At 41.6% G+C, this 19,750-nt stretch overlaps 2 protein-coding genes across 3 annotated transcripts; both read left to right on the forward strand.

Moving 5' to 3' along the window:
• Positions 1 to 73: 73 nt before the first annotated feature.
• sirt2 (sirtuin 2 (silent mating type information regulation 2, homolog) 2) lies at positions 74 to 7,434 on the forward strand. The gene is made up of 16 exons (XM_084559009.1): positions 74 to 248; positions 380 to 426; positions 660 to 708; positions 1,044 to 1,154; positions 1,284 to 1,325; positions 1,824 to 1,930; positions 2,256 to 2,312; positions 2,419 to 2,487; positions 2,565 to 2,694; positions 2,772 to 2,831; positions 2,996 to 3,051; positions 3,143 to 3,219; positions 3,378 to 3,429; positions 3,540 to 3,607; positions 4,287 to 4,353; positions 5,459 to 7,434. Exons 1-16 carry the CDS (start codon positions 233 to 235, stop codon positions 5,597 to 5,599), a joined length of 1,149 nt encoding a protein of 382 aa, XP_084415135.1. The 5' UTR covers positions 74 to 232; the 3' UTR covers positions 5,600 to 7,434.
• A 287-nt stretch (positions 7,435 to 7,721) lies between these two features.
• Positions 7,722 to 18,265, forward strand: rinl (Ras and Rab interactor-like). Of its 2 annotated transcripts, XM_084559085.1 has the most exons (11): positions 7,722 to 8,152; positions 8,386 to 8,551; positions 12,044 to 12,155; positions 12,664 to 12,736; positions 12,960 to 13,048; positions 13,135 to 13,217; positions 14,954 to 15,176; positions 15,555 to 16,235; positions 16,377 to 16,694; positions 16,810 to 16,941; positions 17,207 to 18,265. In XM_084559085.1, coding segments are annotated over exons 1-11 (2,364 nt in total). In that variant the 5' UTR covers positions 7,722 to 8,150; the 3' UTR covers positions 17,692 to 18,265. The 2 variants fall into 2 exon arrangements, with proteins under 2 accessions (XP_084415211.1, XP_084415210.1); XM_084559084.1 differs by lacking the exon at positions 7,722 to 8,152 and having other exon boundaries at positions 8,200 to 8,551.
• Positions 18,266 to 19,750: the final 1,485 nt, after the last annotated feature.

Raw genomic sequence — 19,750 nt, forward strand, 5'->3', positions numbered from 1 at the left:
CTAGAAATATTTACAAGGACATAAAGTAGTTTGATCTCCGGTAGGAACTAATTATGCTTCGTGAACTGGGTCACAACTAACACGGACTGTGTTTATGACGGACAACAACAAAACGGGAAAGCCAAGTACTAGCAATTTACTGTCACAGTAAATTTGTCACAACTTAAATTTGGGGATTTAAATTGACTGTCATCCGGACCCTTGTGGTTTAAGGGTTTCAGCAGAAATATAAATGTCTGATGCACCAGGTAAGATGGCTGTCTGCTCCGTTAATTGAGTTGTTTCACTGCGTTTCACAGCTAGCATTGCAGCTAGCTGTAACGTTTACAGTTAGGAGTCTTTGCTGAGGTCTGACACTGTGTTTAATTGTGCATTTAAGAACTTCCTAAAAGAGACGAAGAGGAGGAGGTTACACCAGAACCTGAGGTGAGTTAAAAAAATATATATAAATATATATATATATAAAATAAATAAATGTTAGTCTGGAGCTAGTTGCTGTTAGCTTCTAGGTTGTTAGCTTTGCCAAATTAAGATGAAGCTTTCGTCCGTAAGTGAGTGACACATCATGGTGGATAACGCAGAAAGGAGACTGTCTCGACCACTTCACACTACAGGTGCCGGATTTAAAACATTAAATGTCAGTATTGTTTCCTCTGCAGGACCAATCAGACGACAGCAGTGAGGAAGAGGCTGCTGGAGACACTGAGAGTATGTGGAATCAGACACATGTCGTTGTCTTATTTAGAAATATGAGTACCAGTGATGTCTGACAGTTTTCATTGTTGATTTTATTTATACATTTTATAATAGTTGATAATTGTTTTTATTTTTTTATTCAATTTATATCTGTAATGCTGCAGTGTACTATGGTGTTTATCAAACCTTCGTCTTGTATTTAATACACCAGACAGTGACTTGCATATCTCAGATATAAAGGCTGTAATGAGCCATAGGAACAACAATATATAAACTAAAGTGCCAAATCCTGTATCCATCTTCCCCTTCATTTTCACCCTCATGTGATGCTCTTGTGTCCCTACCAGTGGACTTCCTGCGCAACCTCTTCTCCAGCACCCTGGGCCTCGGCTCAGCAGACAAAGTTCTGGATGAGCTGACTCTGGACGGAGTGGCGAAATACATAAACAGCGGCAAATGTGAGTCTCCGCCTGCCTCCACTCAGCCCATCCGTTGTGGTTGACCATAGTGGATTGATTTTCTGCTTACAAGTCCATTACTACAATGCAGTTATTGACTGACTCACACGTTTCTCTCTATCCTCACAGGTAAAAACATCATCTGCATGGTTGGAGCAGGAATATCCACATGTGAGTATTGCAGCTTTAATCAGAATCAGAATCAGCTTTAATGGCCAAGTATGTACACATACAAGGAATTTGACTCCAGCAACTTTGCTCTCTAGCACAGGAACAACTTAAATAAGTAAGAGAAAAATAAAATAAAATAAAAATAAAATAAATCTCAATCTGTACACATAGAATATAGAATAAGAGCAGATATATACACCAAACCAGGGTTTTGTACAGTGAGTATATACAATAGTGCAGAGTTATTGTTTATTGTTCATGTGGATGGTCTCACACTCTGTGACTGCTCAGAGTTCATCAGAGTGACAGCCCGGACAACACTAAAAAGTAAAACAGCAACAAGTACTAGAGAGCAGAGTACCGAGGCATCCGTCCGCGGCGCCATCTTGGATCTCTTTAGTAATGTCACAGAATGAACATTTGAAGGTATTCTAAACTGATCATTGGCCATTGTTTTTATATTTTCTTTGAATTCTTAAACGCCATCTCCCTTCACAGCTGCTGGGATCCCAGATTTCCGCTCGCCAGGAACTGGACTGTATGCAAACTTGCAAAAATACAACCTACCTTACCCGGAGGCCATCTTCCAGATAGATTACTTTAAGGTTTGTGAAATATTGTGTTGGCCATGTTTGAAGGATGACATGGTTCATAATGCCCTTTTCAATAATTTAAATATCTTTTGTATTGGTTTACTTTTTTAAGAGAAAAAAAACACAAATGTTGCTCAGTAGTCTGTATCGGCCCCCTTATTAAACCATAGCTCATATTTTAATCAAACAACTATAATTTTAGGTCCTTGGCTGCCATGGCTAGATGCTCATTATACCTTTGGGCATTCATCTTATGACAGTTATTATAATTATTACTATTTGTTTTGACTGATTGCTTTTCCCATCATCTAAACTTAAATATTTTTCTCTGTCACAGAAACATCCAGAGCCATTCTTTGCCTTGGCTAGAGAGCTTTACCCAGGACAGTTCAAGGTACAACACACAATTGTTGATTATTTGTCTGGTCTTGTGGAAAACAACAATGGACTGCCTCACATGTGTTTCTTCCCTCGTGTTTGACTTTTTTTTTGGTGTTTAGCCGACAATCTGTCACTACTTTATGAAGATGTTGAAGGACAAGGGGCTCCTAAGACGCTGCTACACACAGGTATGGCAAATCCTCAGACTGACACGAATGAAGTAGTTGTTGTGTCTGCGTTTACATTACCGTGTGCATTCATTCAGAATATTGACACCTTGGAACGGGTAGCCGGCCTCGAAGGGGAGGATCTGATCGAAGCCCACGGAACGTTCTACACTTCACACTGTGTCAGCTTCTGTTGCCGAAAGGAGTACAACCTGGACTGGATGAAAGGTGTCTGTTGCCTGGGATTATTGAGATGTTATGATTTCAGCCATTTGGGATTTTAACCTCCTCCTTTTGCCTCATAGAAAAAATCTTTTCCGATGACATTCCCAAATGTGACAAGTGCAGCAGTTTGGTCAAACCAGGTCAGTGGATTCTTGTCTCTCTGTGTGTCATTATAATTATTGTATTGTTTGTTTTAGTTCTATAAGACCTACTTACCTTTCAGCACATAACTGTATCCCTCTCTAAGAATACAAACATGACTGCTATGTCACCTCTCTTTGTATTTGTCCTTCTCTTCACTCAGATATTGTCTTCTTTGGAGAAAATCTGCCTGTTCGATTTTTCACTTCCATGAAGATGGTGAGCACACAGTGGAGGTTTGGGAGTAGTTAGGCACTGGACGCGATTTAACCAAAAATAAATAAATGTCATGTCTTTATTTACCTTTCAGGATTTTCCTCGCTGTGATCTTCTCATTGTCATGGGGACGTCTCTGCAGGTTCAGCCATTTGCAAGCCTTGTCAGCAGGTAGTACTCGTCAAGTTTCATATTCCTGTCTGAACACAGCCACTGCTGCACAAACAATCTGGTAGCATGCTGTAGTCCTGCAATATGAAAGATTAAGGCTTTACTTACATTTTATTGTAGTGCCTCTAGTGAAGAGATTGTGTTTCTTTGTCATTCAGGGTTTCAAAAAGTTGCCCCAGACTGCTAATTAACATGGAGAAAGCAGGGCAGGTGAGCCTTCACCACTACATCAGCCCTTTCTCCCTTTATTCACTTTTTTGTCATCAGTATATTTCTTGATGTTGCTCTTCATCACTGGGATGTTGTGTCTTCCTCTGCAGGCTGATCCTCTATTCGGGCTGCTTGGTTTTGGAGGAGGGATGGACTTTGACTCAGACAAGGCTTACAGGTGATACTGAGATGCTGCTACTCCTTCTCTCCAACTGTTTTATTGTATTAGCTTTGCCCTAAGATTAACACAGATCTGAGTTCAGCTCTGATTTTGATGAATAAAATAGAGATGTGCCATCTTAGTATACTGCATAAAATATTAGCGGATCAATTTTTTAGTAAAGCAGGCCGTGATGACCAAATCTGATTTCATATTTTCCTTATTTGTACCAGTTTAAAGATATTAAAGTTTACTATTACACCACCAGACGGTGTCAAAGCCTTAGCCACTATAAGTATTTTGATCAATGTGTATTATCTTTTAGTATAGTATACTGTAAGTATACTACATACTAGTATACTAGTACAAATGGATGCCTAATGTAGTTGGTCAGTATCTCACTCATTACTCATCTAGTCCCTTAATAGTCCCCATAATGTCTAAAGCTATTTCCCTGAGAAGGTTTTACTAGTGGTGAGTTCAACAGATGTGTGTTTTATGTCATGAATAAGAAATAGGTTGAACACTGAAATGCTAACATTTGAATCATATTTATAACATGCTCGCTTGAAGTGCATGTGTCTGCTTTATAAACAGCTTGGGCGTGTCAGTATTGGCATTGTTGTAGTATCAGCTTGTTCATTTTCACTGGAGATGCACAATGAAGCCAACATTTGACTGTGTTGCCTTTCTTCAGAGATGTAGCTCACATCAGTACGTGTGATGACGGATGTTTGGCTCTAGCTGAGCTGCTGGGATGGAAGGTGAGTTACACACTCGTCTTGAAGAGATCCTTTACTCATTTAAGGTTTGTACTTGACCGCAGTGCTTTTAAATGGAACAGCCCCACAGTGTAGTCAGTAATGACTTCATGCCTCAATCGCTCTCTGGCATTTAAGTTTTGCTGCTAGTATTATTTTCTTTCTTGGATCATTCAGTTAAAATTACTTTTCAAAAGTAGCTAATGTTTAAAATTTGAATATTCAAAATCTATTTTAGATTGTATTCTTAAATTTGCAGGTAAGATACATAAAGTACACTTTTGTGCATGTTGGTTTTACTGATGGAAATCAGAAATGAAGAGAACACTTGGTAAACATATACATATTAAAGTATAAAGATACAACTTTTGCAGTGTAGTGATATTTTAAGGGAGGTGAGTGTTTTTACTTTGGACAGAGTCTGGCTAGCTGTTTCCAGTCTTTGTGCTAAGCTAAACTAATGGCCCACTGGCACCAATTTAATGCTTAGTATACAGACATTAGAGAGGGGAACATCTTTTCGTTGAACTCGCCAAAAAAGAAGCTTTAAGATGTTCCATATTTGATGGAAACTGTCTGCCCCATTTCCAGTGTCCATCTCTGTAGACGGCAACCTTCTCAAAATACCATAGAGAAGCATCAGCATAGGATCATAGGCCGAGCAGACAAAGACAGCAGCTGCTACACTATTCAAGAGCCACAGACTCTGAATGGCAACCCACTGTCACTGTCCTGCTGAAGTCATTCTTATCTTGTTTAAAAACATGAACACACCAGAGCTTGTTGAGCCAGCGACCAAATAGTAGCCGTCACAATGCCGTACAATATACTGCTTTTGCAAAAAGTTCTGACTAAATATGATGTACGTAATTTGGATTTAAGATGTTAAGTGCAGTGTTACTGGCCATAACATTGTAAAGTTGACCTGCAATCATGAGTAGAAGAAAAAAATAAAGGTGAGAACTACTGAAATGTGATGGTAATCTTTTTATAATGTTCCTGTGTGAAGTTGTGGTCGTGGGTCACCAGTGTGGAAACTACAGGTTCAAGCTCAAGCTTTTTTTTTATGTTTTGCAAAACCCCTTGCTTTGTCTTCACCTTTCTCTAGGCGGAGCTGGAAGAATTGGTGAAGCAGGACCACGCCAGGATCGACAGCCAGGACAAGAAAGAAAAGGCCAGTGAGAGCAAAGGAGCTGCAGCCACGGCTAGCTCTGCATCGGTGGCACCAGAACCCAAAGCAGAGGAGTAATAATAAAAAGTAAAAAGCTGCCATTTTGACTAAAGCTACTGAAGTGATGTCAGAGGTTGGAGTTGGTCGTAAGAGAGAGATTATGATTCCAGTGTTTTTGTTTGAAGGTAAAGCTTTGACAGGTGTCTGTCACACTCTGCTTTTACACATGCGGACATTTAATTCCTCTGAAGAAAAAAACCCAGACTGATATTCCTGATTTACTCGTCTCTTTACTCCGTCATTAGCACTTTATTGACTTAACTATTTTTCTTTTTGCATTATCTCACATCTGTCTCATCTCATTAATTTTGCTGCTGTACAGATCCTTGTTTGTGTTTCTACATTGCAGCAACACATGTTTGTAGACATGTGGAAGGTGGTTACTAACTCCCAAACAGCTACTGTTTGCTCAAGACGTCTCATAAAATCTGAAATGACATCTCCTGAACAGCTCTTGAACACTTCTGATGGAGTGGTTTGGACACTTTAAAAAACATCTTAGCCAGTTCATTTCTTTTTGGCCTATTCAAAATCTGTTAGTATCATAAGGTGTCTAGTTGGTGGTAGGTGAAAATATGACAACAAGTGGTTATTTGGAACTTCTAAAATGGTTTTAACTAATGGTGTTTTTTCATGCTGACCATCTGCTTCTGTCTGGTTTTCAGTCATTTCTTTTAACACTATGCTAAGACTTCTATGAACAATGCGCAGCACCATGCAGGAACTTTAACCGTTCTCTCTCTCTCTCTAGTCAGTAACTTAGTTGGCCCTCAGTTTTGCCTTAGAAATCTATAGGGACATGTTACACTAGGAGGATGAACACTGGTGGCTAAAGTAATTTAATAAAAGAACATACAGTTTCATGGGGAACTATTTGGGATAGCTGCAAGAGTATGAAGTGTTGCATTAACAATTAAAAATTGCTGTTGTTGACGCAGTAACGTTAACATCTGTACAATGCTATGGAAACCAATACTATCCTGCAATAAATTTTACATTTTTAAGCTGAATATACTTAATTTTGTTGAGTCCGATTGGAGTGGAGTAGCTGTAACCCTATCCCTTGAGCATCAGTTTCTCAGAAACCACTGTAAATATTTAACACTAAGTGTAGATGAGTACAGGATATGGAAAATGCAAAGGTAACTGTATTTGTATTGAAAAGCATATTTGCAAATGTATAAAATAATTAACTAAATTAGGAGGAAATAGTTTTTTGTGCTAAAAGCTAAATGCTAACAGTGTATGCTAGCAGCTCTGTAGCTCACTATCTTAGCTAAATTAGTATTGACATTTGCATATTAGCACTTAGTGTTGCAGATGATGGGAAGTGATTACTTTTGCCAGTATTTAGTCACAAAGAAAACTAATTTTGAGCTGATGATGGCGCAAGATGGAGGATCATCTAGCAGTCCATCTAATAATTGAGGTAGTTCTGTCTGGATACACAAACTGAAAGACCACTGTTGTTCATAGCATGGATAAGAACTGACACAGAGATGTCTTTTGTTTTTCTTCAAATTCTACAGTGCAGTTGTAAAGAAATGTCTGCAATAAATGAACAAACAGGAAAATAAAAAGAATTTAAAAATAGTTCAGAACCAGGCTTGTAGCCGCTGACATTTCCCCTACAGGAACCTCCTGAGGTCAGTTTGTGGTTTTGGATACTGCTTTCGGGTTTTTAGAGCCAGTGACAGTGACTGATCATTACCATTACGAATCATGGTGCTGTCAAGGTTTACACAGAAAATGTGACAGTGCCTCTTTTTTTATAGAAAGACCATGAGTCTTGTTGCCAAGGAAATGTTGACCCAACATTAACACCTATATCTGTGGTTTCCGTGATACGAAGGACTGCTAAACAGCAAGCAAATAAACCTGTATGTACATGACAAAAAATAGCCACAACCCTCCCCACCCCCCACCCCACTGCAGTTAAGAAGTTCGGCCCCTCTTCTACCTCTCTGTTGATTCTATTTTTTCTTTTACCATCTTTCACTTTCACAGATGCACGATCAAATCTGTAACACTTAAGAACATTTAGAGCTGTGGTGAAGCAATTTCTACAAAGTTCTCAGGCCTCAACTTTGAAGTTTCTTCACTTCTTAGCAGAAGGCAGAGAGCGATGCAAAGAGAAAAAAATAGGAACAGGTAGCTCTGTACAGAACGCACAGAGTCTACACAGCTCTCAGTGCTGGGTTAACCACAGGCAGACTTAAGGGGAGGGCGAAGAATGGGCCATAGATGTTCACATAAAAACTGAAACTACACTGTATGAGAAATGATAGCATGCGACTGAGGCGGAGGAAGACAAACATGGCAACAGTGCGACAAGTAGATGCATTTTGAAATTCAGAAAATTCTGTTCGTTACACCAGGAAACGTCTAAATGGTGTCTTTCAGAGGAACATGTGGGCTTCCTATTTTAGCCTCTATGGTATTTTGAGCTGTTAAGCAACACTTTGCCTCGCGCAGAAAGGAAGAGTTCAAGAAGAAGAAGATTGCATTATGCACTGAGAGTGCTAATTGTGTCAAGTGGGAAGACACATGAGCTGATTCAACCCAACACATGTAAGTATCAACTATTTCTTTCTTTTTTTTTACCACACAGGAACTTATGCTTACGTTTCCTCTAGAAAATATTTTGAGTATAATGTCTAAATATTGTTCAAAAAGTAGAATTTTAGAGGAATCATAAAACTTAAAAATATGTCAATATGACATTATGTGCATTATTTTGTTGTATGTGTGCACTATTACAGACGTATACATGCATATTAATGTGTTCGTATGCTTATGTCCAGGGCAGTCCATAGTTCAGTTAATGGGACAACGGCTATCCCGTGGAGGAGCAGCAGGAGGAGACTGTCACTCCTGGAGCAGCTGAGGGGCTGTCAGGAGGCCTGGTGCCCCGGGGAACCCTGGGACAGGGAAGAGGCCCATGCTGCTATCAGTGGGGCTCCTGCTGGGGTAAGCTGTTCTCCTCGTTGAAATGTGAGGAGGAATAAAAATGCAGTGACGTGGTCTCTCCTTGAGGATGAAGCTTCAAGTCTTCAGTCTAATATCGAATTAATAACAATTTAATAATCTACAATTCCTGTGTAGAGCATTCCTTGAACTAAGTCCGGTCGGAGGTTCAAGGAAAAAATGTCTTCTTATTTTATCAAGTCACTTAACGATTAGAATATGAATCATGACCTCCAGGATTTAAGGGCCTCCATCACTAAACAATCACTCTTTTTAGAAACCATTGCAGCCTCCATACTGGTTCGCAGTAATGTCTCAGAATTGGGATTTTGCCTGAAACATACTTTATTGTTATGCCGAAAATCCCAAACCTATATTATCCCAAATATAGCCAGATGTTTTTTTCTTTAATATGTTAAGGGTCTTGAATTTGGTCCACTTGTCACGTTTTACTATTTTGACAAATGGTAAATTGAAATCCCTTACCGTATACTGTATACTGTATACTGTATATGGTATGCATGTATAGCGTATGTATAGTTTTACTTTTTTTTAGTTTCCCAAGTGCTTTACATAATTCACCTCACAGTCACGCACACATTACCACAACAATGGAGGCAGAGCTAACATATAAGGTGTCCGTTAAGAACAACTTGTTCAGTGTCCAGACCAAGGACACTTCTGCATGTGAGCATGGAACCTCCAACCATGTGATTAGTGGTCATATATGTTAATTGGTAGATTTGGGCCTTTATGTAGACAGTCCTTTCTCTGCCCATTTAAGTAAAGGTTCTATTTTTTTAAGAAGGGCTGAAAAAAGAGGAATTTCCCATCTCTCTGTGTGTCTGCTCTCTGTTATCCCCTCTTTCGCTTCCTCTTCTTCTTCCAATCATTTCCATGCTGACCAGCTTGAATTACTGAATATCTTATTTAGATTGCTGCTCATCCATTCATGCGGACCAAGAGTTAGTATACGAGACCAAGGAGATTTGAGCTCAGTCTCTAGCTAGAAAAACAAAAAACAAAGCACTGTAGTGATGTTTGGTGCCGCATGCAAACCTCTGGTGACAGTAGTCAGTATTCTTTGCTAAATGCTGACGTCCATATCTCTGAAAGTATAGTTCCTTTTTCTGTTTGACATCTGATAACACAACAAACTGCCTTATGGGCTGAATGCAGAAGTGGCACTGAATAAAACCGTGTGCATATGAGGGAAATGACATTACAAAACGGACATGACTGCTGCACAGAGACAATGTGAGTAGAAAAGATGAATGTATTGGTTATTTTATTTTTGAACAGAAATGCAAAACCTTTACTGGCAGCGAGAAGTCGGTGATCCATGAGTAGTTGTTGGTGGCAGAAGAACTTTTTGTTTCTTTTGCAAATAAGCTCCCAAAGGAAGCCGAGGGCTTGTAGAAACATGCAGTAGTCACTTAATGTGCAACACTAGGTGTTACGGAGGGTGCAGTCTAACTAGTTTCCTTGATTCAGATGTTGAACAAAAGCTCTTTTCTGCTTAACTGGTTTCTTGAATGAATTGTCTTAGGAGTCATTGGAGAAGTTCTTGTTCATAATTTCCGCTGCATTGCTGCGTGTTCCCATGTTCAGAGCTCGGTGACATGTAGTAAACTTGTCTTTATTTTTGTGCACACCGAGCTTGAAACCCACTTCCTCTGCATGTGTTTATAGATGTGTGCTAAAGTTTGAGAGCACCTCTGACTCCCGTTGATGATCATCTGTGATGATGTAACTGCATTGTTAATAAGTGACTTGAGATTGCACATCATTTGGTGTAGTTACTTGTGTCACAACCATTTAAGTATGTCTGGCCGTCATTCGTCTCCAGTCTCTTCTTCCAAAAAAGGCAAACACGAACTCTTGAAACAGAGAGTGTGCACAGTCAAAGAAATGTTTCATGTGTGAAGTGAAGATGAAAATGCGAAGCGAACAGATGCCTGAGATATTCACACCACTTAACCTTTTGAAAACTGCGAGCAATACGTAGAATATGGTTGAGTTTTTGAGATAAAAGAAAAAAAGAGAGACGCAGTTTTTAAAATACGCAACTGTCATTAGATTTTGAATGTTACTAAAACCTGATTGGTGCTCAGAAAGCTCAACCTTTAAACCCCCCCCCCCCCCCCCCTCCCCCCCCGCAGACCTCTTCCTCTTCCCACTTCAAAGAGGCGATCTTGAACATTATAGCCCTTATTGTTTCGTTGTTTCGTCAGAGCTGTAGTTACTGGTGGTAACAGCAAGTGTAGTTTAATAGTCAAAGGATTCTGAGGGCAGCAAAATCTGATCTAATTTTATGTTGGATACACCACAAGAGTCTTTGAACAACAGGTCACAGTGAAGAGAGTTGGTTACTTTGTGGAGAGGTTGGAGGTGTGCAGCCTGTTTCCTGCAGCTCTTCATCCAACAGCTCACTGTGGTTGCTCCTTCTTGTTCCGTTTCTACCTACCTACCACCATTACTACAAACATTTCGAGCCGATCTACTGTCAAACAGGACCAACAATGACCGCAGAAATATATATTTTGCATGATCATCATTGGATCATCATTCATGCATTCATTCATGCATTCATTCATTCATTCATTCAGTCATCTTCTGTAACCACTCCTGTGAAGTGTCGCAGGGGGGCTGGAGCCTATCCCAGTTGTCATCGGGCGAGAGGTGGGGTATGCCCTGTACAGGTCTCCAGTCTATCACAGGACAGTGCCTGGATCAGTCAGGCCTTTATCCAGTCCAGAATTCAAAGACAGTTTGACACATTTTCAGAGCTAAACATGAAAAATGATTGAATGGTGCTTAATTTCAGTGTTCGGATTTGTTCAGAAATGTTGGACAAATTAAAATTGTCAGCATGGCTGTTGTTACGAAGATATTTGGTAGAGGTGGGAACTGGTCGATTGGTATTGTTGGGTATTTTTGGCTAATGTTGAACAAAGCTGAGGTGACTATGGAGGGAACTGATCAAATTGCAATCTTTAAAGTTAATGAACTTTTGAACTTGTAAACAGTAGTTTGACTAAACGGGTGGTTTCCTATAGTTTTCAGTCATATCACATACTGTACCTCTTTAGTGTATTTAGTTCGCTTAGGTGTAATGAAGATCAGTGGATTACTGTAGCCCTCCTGTGGGCCTATGTTTCTGCTTTTAGTGTTCTGGATCAGGAACACTAATAACAGAAAAGACTATGGAAAAGGTGGGAGGTCCTGAGCCAAACTGGGTCCAGTTTACCAGCCTCTAGATTCATATCAGCTTTTTGAGTGGGCAAACTCTGCAGCACTTACCAGCAGTGAGTAAGGAAATTTGCTGTGCGTGACGTTTTTTTTTATCAACCGCACTGAAGTCTAACTGAAATTATTAGTCTTTTTTTTTCCCTCCTTTCGTCACTCACTGTTTCTGCAGAGCCACGCCATGTGTGTGAAAACATCTTCCTGCTCAACAGGCTTTCGTAACGAGTCACTGTGTTTCCCCCCCAGAGTTTCCTGGTTGTACGGGACACCACGACGTCTCAGCCCAGCGTGCTGTGCGTGTCCGCTGGAGCACAGAATGAAGGAGTCCTTTATTATAATATCAAATGCACAGGCACAGGTATGGACTAACCACAGGCAAGCACGGATCTGTTTGTGTTTCTGTGCGTGTGAACCAGTCATTGAGTTCTTTGTGTCACTTTTAGAGCTTGTTTCACTGTATGACTCATTACTTCGGTCTAGCGACAAACTAGACTGAAAAATTGCTTAAGTAATAGTAAATGTGTCAGGTAGTTACCCTTTCTGTTGCTGGGTTTGTGCACATTAAACTTGCAGGACTAACCTAGCAAAGTTGTTACAAGAAAGAGTAGATAATAAACCCTTTTCACAGCAAATATTGTCACTTGGTATAGAAAGAAAAGGACTGTGTTTTAATAATAGCAGCAGTCCACTTACGGGATGTCTTCTGACCTCCATGCTCATGCTTATCTGTAGAAGTCCCCTTCTGACCTTCTTGCTTCAAGATTCAGTGTGTTTCCAGGAATGTTTTATTTTTTTTGTTCATTTTCAACAGAATATCGTAGGTCGAGACTAATGCAGCCCACTCTTTCTCTGTTTGTCTGTGACAGTCTTCCAGCTATCAGAGTCTCGTCTCTCTTTCTCTGACTTGGCTCAGCTGGTGCTCTTCTACTCTCTGACCAGGTAAGAACCAGCTTCATCACTGATGTGTTTTTAGTTTATGTATGTGTGTATAAGTCTGAATTTCCACTTAAACTAGTGCTGCTCTTTTTTATTATCAGTTAAAATCCTAATAAGCCTGGACACTGACAGAACTGTCATTGTCCTAAAACTGACCATGTTACCTCTTGATCGGGCTGTTTGACCAGTTTCTAATTTACCTCTGTCCTTTCTTTCCCTGCATCAGGGATGTGTTGACCGTTTGTCTGTCCATTCCTCACTGGATCTACAATGTAACCGAGACAAACAAAGATCGTCTCTCTCAGCTTGAGCCCAGTGAGTCCTGGCTGTCCCGTCTAAGTCTACAAAGCCAGAGAGACATTTTCATGAACTGTCTCATCTCATTTATGTCTCTGTTGCAGAAACTTGGCTTTTCACACCACCCGAGCATCACACTGATGAAAAGACGAGCATGCAGCCCAGCAGCTTGATGTGTTCCATACAGGTATGTTGCTTTGTGCGCGTGTGTGTTTGTGAGAGACTGTGAAGACGTTTGAAGCCAGATCTTTTATGTCTGTGGTAGGAGGAGAGCACAACAGAGCATTCGTCAGCCGACCAGAGGCAATATTACGCTGAAAGCTGAAATTCTAAATAGAGGACAAACTTGTTCCCCTTAGACACTTTGAAAGTTTATGATATACTACACATATCCTTAAAGGGGAACTCCGGCGCAAAATGAACCTGGGGTTAATAACACATGTGTACCGAGTTCGACCGTTCTCTGGTATTTGTTTTCATGCATTTGTTTTGTTAGTCAAATGTGACCAGCTTTCTTGCAAACCGCTATTTAGCGTATAACGCTAGCCTTCGGGGCACACGTACACATAAAAAGAAATCGCTATTTCTATACCACTAACAAGGCTCACAATATCACCACACTTACACGGTAGCATAACTAGGGTCTCTACATGTAAACCGAAGCATTGAGAACTTTGCAAGTATACAGGCAGTTTATTAAAAAAGGAACACAGTACCGTTCGCGTCTGGCTCGACTATCCAGGCGGGCGCCATCTTGGGGAAACTGAACTGTCTGTTGCCGGAAGAAAGCACTGAGAGCACTGAACGAAGAGAGTTCAGTTTCCCCAAGATGGCGCCCGCCTGGATATGCGAGACAGACGCCAACGGTACTGTGTTCCTTTTTTAATAAACTGCCTGTATACTTGCAAAGTTCTCAATGCTTCGGTTTACATGTAGAGACCCTAGTTATGCTACCGTGTAAGTGTGGTGATATTGTGAGCCTTGTTAGTGGTATAGAAATAGCGATTTCTTTTTATGTGTACGTGTGCCCCGAAGGCTAGCGTTATACGCTAAATAGCGGTTTGCAAGAAAACTGGTCACATTTGACTAACAAAACAAATGCATGAAAACAAATACCAGAGAACGGTCAAACTCGGTACACATGTGTTATTAACCCCAGGTTCATTTTGCGCCGGAGTTCCCCTTTAATTTAACCTGGAGAAGCCGTCTGTGGGACCTGCATCTTTTTCAAGAGTGGCTGGGCCAACAAAGCCGAAACCATAGTTGCTGCAAAACAAATGATTCAAACAGGCAAGCACGAATGTCACACGCTACAAATGAGTGAACTCAAAATGAACTTCGCGGCAATAAGAGATCAGAACAAAACATACTGAATGTTGCACAAATGTCGGAGCAATCACAAAGTACAAAACTATCAGTGTCCTTTTTAATCATCTTGTGCAATCCTTTGACACCGATTTAAATTTCCCCAAAGTAACCGGACAGTTTCAGATACCTTTTGTTCTTTTATCCCAGGACAAAGGGCCGCTGTTTTTCTTAATTCTGTTCTGACAACAAACTTCCTGTCCACTCAGAGAAAGAGGAACCAGCCTAAGGAGAGGTTTTTATATGAGGAGTAATTTATATCCAAAAGCCAACCAGTACGTTCAATTTCAACCTCTTGAGCAGTTGGGATCTTTGGAAGATTAGTTGTGAAATCTTTGCCAGCGGCATGAGGTTGAGTTAAGTGGAACTGAACAACATTAAAGGCAGAGGCTGGTATTCAAGGGTTTATACAAGGGTTTATACAAGTGAGCAACAGATAACTGTCATCTCCATAAAGTCAAATAAAGTTTTATTTTTAGATTTGCCTTTCAGATTTTCCCACTATCCTATCACCAACTTTATTTATCTTCGTCTGTGTGTATGTTCTTTTTACTTCAGCTGACATCCACCAACGGGGCACTGTGTATCATCAATCCCCTCTACCTCCGTGAGCATGGAGACGACTGGCTGACCCACAGGGCGCAGGGCGCTGCACAGCCATCGAATTTCAGAAGAGACCGGCGCCTGAGCTCCTCCCGACAATGGGCAGGGGCGGGGTTACAAAGTAAACGAGCCATCTCACTGGACCAGGAACCCGCTGCGACCAGTACAGAGAACCCAGGTCACAGCTTCATACCTCTGTACATGAACTGAGAATTTATTTAGAAATGTAGTCATGCTTTCTCAGTTCTCAGTAGTGATATGAGCACATAAAAACTAGTTCGAAAAGCAGCAACGTGACCTCTCAGGAAAATTCAAAGATTCTATTGTAACAAGTTGATGAAAGATACAGTATATACAGTACTAGTCACTTTGCCTTAATATTTCAGTCGAAAATGTTTGTTACTTTTCAGAAAGCTAAGAAATTATTATCACTGTAGCAGATTGCATCTGTCTACATGCTAAATTTATAAAAGAAAGTGTGCTCCATAATGTTTTTAATAAGTGGGTTGAATACATTGCCAGCCTGATGTTCATAGTTCATGTCTTCCCTATCCAGGTTTTTTCAGAGCCAGGTCAGCTGATTCATCTCCAAGCCCACAAACACCGACAGGGGTGGTCCTCAGGAGGCCCAGTCGAGATTCTGCCACCAGCCTCCCAAACAGGGCAAGCACAGGGAGCCTGTCTCCATCCGCTCCCTCCACCCCTGGAAGCTGCACACCCGAGCTGCAGCGGCATGGCAGCCCCGTGCCTCAGTCTCCTCACAGGGTGTCGTGGATAGAAGACGGAGTCTGGCTGCCTCCACCCAGGCCTTCCTCCTTGCTCCACCCACCATCGCTGGAGCTTGACTCGCTGTCAATCAGCAGCATAGAGGAAGAGCAGGAATCCCAAATGGTAAACACTCCACCGTGTCACGTCTCGGCACACCGCCTGGCCGATAAGGTCCTGTACCGACTCTCTGCGGTGGGCCAGGCGCTAGGTGGGCTGGTAAGCCAGAAGAAAAGACTGACCAACCGTGTGCAGGAGCTGAGTGAACGGAAAGGCAATGCCTTTGCAGAGGCTGTGAAAGGATTTGTGGAGATGACGCTGAAGAGAGGGACCGATGCTAGTGGGCCCACGGGGTCAGAGTTCTTACAGGAAGTGAGGTCATCACTCACCTCACTGAGGGAGACACTACTGGACTATCCAGAAATCCAGGCATTACTGGACAGCATTACTGACCTTAATGACTCAGAGATTGGTGAGTGAGTTTACAGTGACATTTGACAAGATGCAAACGAACGTTTGAAGTGTTTGTTGACATAACTGACAGGACAGCTGACTGGATCTGTGTTTAGTTCTCTGCTAATTTCTGTTCACTTTACTTTTGGCTCTCCTGTAGACTCCCTTGTTGAGCTTTCCCTCCACAAAGTGGCTCTGAAGCCCGTCTCCACCCACCTCTACACCTGCATTCACACCTCTCGCACAGATGACGGCACTTTCGAGAATCTCCAAAGTAACCTGCGTGTGCTGGAAAAGAACGGGGTGGAGGAACTAGGGGGGTCTCCGGGAGCTGGAGTTCCAGACGCCGTCAACCTGGAGCGCATCCAGCAGAAGTGGATTAGTATGCACGAGGCCTACTCGCCGAACAAGAAGGTCCAGATCCTGCTCAAAGTCTGCAAGAGCATCTACCACAGCATGAGTGCCAATTCTAGCTCAGGTAGCCTGGCAACATTTTGTAAAACTTCTTGATTTACTTTTTGCTCTCCATGGCTGACATCTTGGTTGTCTGTTAATATCCCATCAGAGTCAATCTCACCTCTCCTCTCTTGCAGGTGCAGTGTTCGGAGCAGATGATTTCCTGCCCTGCTTGACATGGGTGCTTCTCCGTAGCGACTTGGTCACTTTACAAATAGACACAGACTACATGATGGAGCTGCTGGACCCGACACAGTTACAAGGAGAAGGTAAGGCAAACAGACTCAAACACATCCTCACACTAATATAACCAAATCACAACCTAAACACATTGTAATGGGCAGTAGATGTCATTTGAAACTAGCTAGAAGTTACTAAATACTATATAAAGTAGGACTTGAATAACTGGGTTAACTTGGTCCTGGTCCCTAAAGTACAGGTTTTACTAATAGTTTTGTTCATTTAAATGTTTGTTTTCCCACTCATTATAGAATCTCATAGACTGTCACCCATTCTGCATTTTCATGTCAACAGGTGGCTACTACCTTACAACTATATACGCCTCACTCTATTACATCAGCAGCTTTCGGCCACGTCTGGCTGCCCGTCAGATCAGCGTGGAAGCCCAGCAGTCTATCAAACAATGGCATCGCAGGCGCACACTGCACTGCAACCAATCTCGTCGCAGCAAGCATCGGCGGACCATTCGCAGGCAGGCATGTCGGGACAGGGACACGCTCAGGAACTCAGAGTCAGAAACTAAGAGTAAAGAGGAATGCGGGAAAGAAGGTGATTCTTTTAATACTGATGAGTCACAGGAGCAGACAGAGAGCAGCACGGAGGCTCTGCAGGCACTTGAGGAGGAGACAGGGAGGGAACAAGGAGCCGAGGACCAATCACAGACAACTACTCCAACATCAGACTGTCAACCACTGACACAAGAAGAGATAATAACAAGCAAACAGGAGGAGAGACAGACTTTTTGTATAGCAGAAGAAGAGGACCATAGAGGATTGTAGCAGAGCGGAGACACAGGACATGAGATGAAAAACATGGTGGGCTGTCAAGCATGTATTTTGAAAAGGTCAAAGCTGCCAAAGATGCTCTCACTTCCTAAACCCCTTCTTAAACCAGCTTACGTTTCCCTTCTAAAGAAAAGCTATAAATAAGTGTCAATAACACACAGGTGTCAGCTATAAGTTCATCACCCAGTCCTCCCAAATACCAGTCACCAGGTCTCACAACAGATCTGAAGGTTTACACGATGAATTGGGCAGAGGAATTGGAAGTGTAAGTTAACAACTTTTCTAAAATGTTATATATATTTTTTTTTATTTATTGTTTATTTTATTTTACTTTTTTTCAAAACACTTTTTTACCTTCAAAGAGGGCCAAAGGCCAAAGAGGTTGGGAAACCACTTAAAGAAACAACTGGTCGAACTCATGCCTTCTTTTATTCCAAATCTAACTGTAAATGCGCCACACCATCAGCTCCTTCTCAGCTGATGCTGCCATCATTTCCTTGATAAACAGATATCGTTTTAAGCTTGTAGATGTATTAATATAAAGGTCAAAATTTGTAAATTAATTAAAATAAAAGAGTTTGGTTTTGTTGTAAGGTTTCGTCCTGCTCTTTTTCACACCGTTTCAGGCAGGCAGATGTTTTCAGCCAAAAAGTTCTGATAAATGCAGCTGCAGTTTGTGTCTCTCATACCGTTTAGTTAGTAGCAAAAAAATGGGACATTTTCCTCACGCCTCCATGACTACAATGGAGCAATAACCACTTCATAACGCCACCAGTATGTCTTTTACTTTCTCTTAGTTCTTCACCTTCCTGTATGGGGCCCTGGTCTAACAGTATTATAGATCAAAGGCATGCAAGGCAGAGCTTCTGTTCATCAAAAATATAAATGATGAAACAAAAAATCTTAATCGATCTCCACACAACAGAAATATCAGTTCTACCTTTGGACCGCTAGAGGGCAGCATTAAACCTTCCCTGAGATGTGCAGCTTTAACCTTTAGAAAAGCAGATTTGTTATCCTCCCTTGCACCACAAGGCAGCATTACACATATTACTTAAAACATTATATATCAGTTTAAGCCTCCTTGATGTGGCAGTTAAAACTTGTGTAGGTTGCCAAAGATAAGTCACCGGGCCGAGAGGAGTTGAAGTAGCATTTGTGCTTGCTGAAGGGGAATTCAAAGCACAAACGGGGATTATTACCAGTAGGAGATAAAGATAAAGTCCTAGAAAATGCTGAAAGAGCAGCTGAAATCAAAGGGCTTAAAATAGTAGCTGAGCAGCTGAACATTTAAAGTGAATGACTAGTTGAGGTTGAGCCACAAGAAGGTTTAATCGTAACGACTGGCTAAAGCTGAGGCAGGAAACGCCGAATAAAAGGTGCTAAATAAGTTTGCACGGACTGGCAGGGGTTCACAGTCAGGACAGACAAACCAAGGAACTGGAAAGAAGGCCCCCAGATGGCTACTTTTAGCATATTTTGCAATGAAAACCACAAACCCCCTTAAACCTATGAAGGCCCTTCCGTGCATTGACAAGACTTCCACTACCAAGTAGCTTCCACCACCAGGGGCCCCGTTCTATCTACTCTATAACAGACTTTGCTACGTCAGCCATGGGGCATCGCACACAAACGTCTGCCTAGAGCCCCACCGAACCTAGGATCACCACTGCCGAGGAGAGATGAACTAGCATTTGAGGTTGAAAGGCCAAAAATAACTAAAGTAACAGTGAAGGCAACCGAATGAGCGAAGCACCGAAAGACTTGTGAAGGAGTTTAACTAAAGATGAGGCAATGGACACAATTAATGTTACAAATGAAGAGGGAACACTTCTACATATTGAATTAACTGCCAGCTACTGAGCAGTCCGAGAAGCTGAAGTGACGGTTGAAGTTGAAGTTTAATGATCTGAAGCCACGGCCGAAGCGAGAGCACATGAACAGTAGCCGCTGAAGTGACAGCAGAGGCAGGAGCACTTGACAGGAGATGAGTTAGCCATTGACATTAAAGCAATAAAATATGTAAATATAGAGGGTAAGCACTTGTTGCTAT

Source organism: Chelon labrosus (assembly GCF_963514085.1).
Source record: "Chelon labrosus genome assembly, chromosome: 13".
Taxonomy (NCBI): domain Eukaryota; kingdom Metazoa; phylum Chordata; class Actinopteri; order Mugiliformes; family Mugilidae; genus Chelon; species Chelon labrosus.

Bases quoted from the DNA above. Each gene is read 5' to 3' on its own strand.
- rinl (XM_084559084.1), top strand. From the start codon at position 8,372: ATGCTTATGTCCAGGGCAGTCCATAGTTCAGTTAATGGGACAACGGCT. The intron at 15,177-15,554 runs GTCACAGCTTCA...TTCCCTATCCAG, and splicing joins GACCAGTACAGAGAACCCAG to GTTTTTTCAGAGCCAGGTCA. The intron at 16,942-17,206 runs GTAAGGCAAACA...TCATGTCAACAG, and splicing joins GACACAGTTACAAGGAGAAG to GTGGCTACTACCTTACAACT.
- sirt2 (XM_084559009.1), top strand. The intron at 2,313-2,418 runs GTACAACACACA...TTTGGTGTTTAG, and splicing joins TTTACCCAGGACAGTTCAAG to CCGACAATCTGTCACTACTT. The intron at 3,608-4,286 runs GTGATACTGAGA...GCCTTTCTTCAG, and splicing joins GACTCAGACAAGGCTTACAG to AGATGTAGCTCACATCAGTA.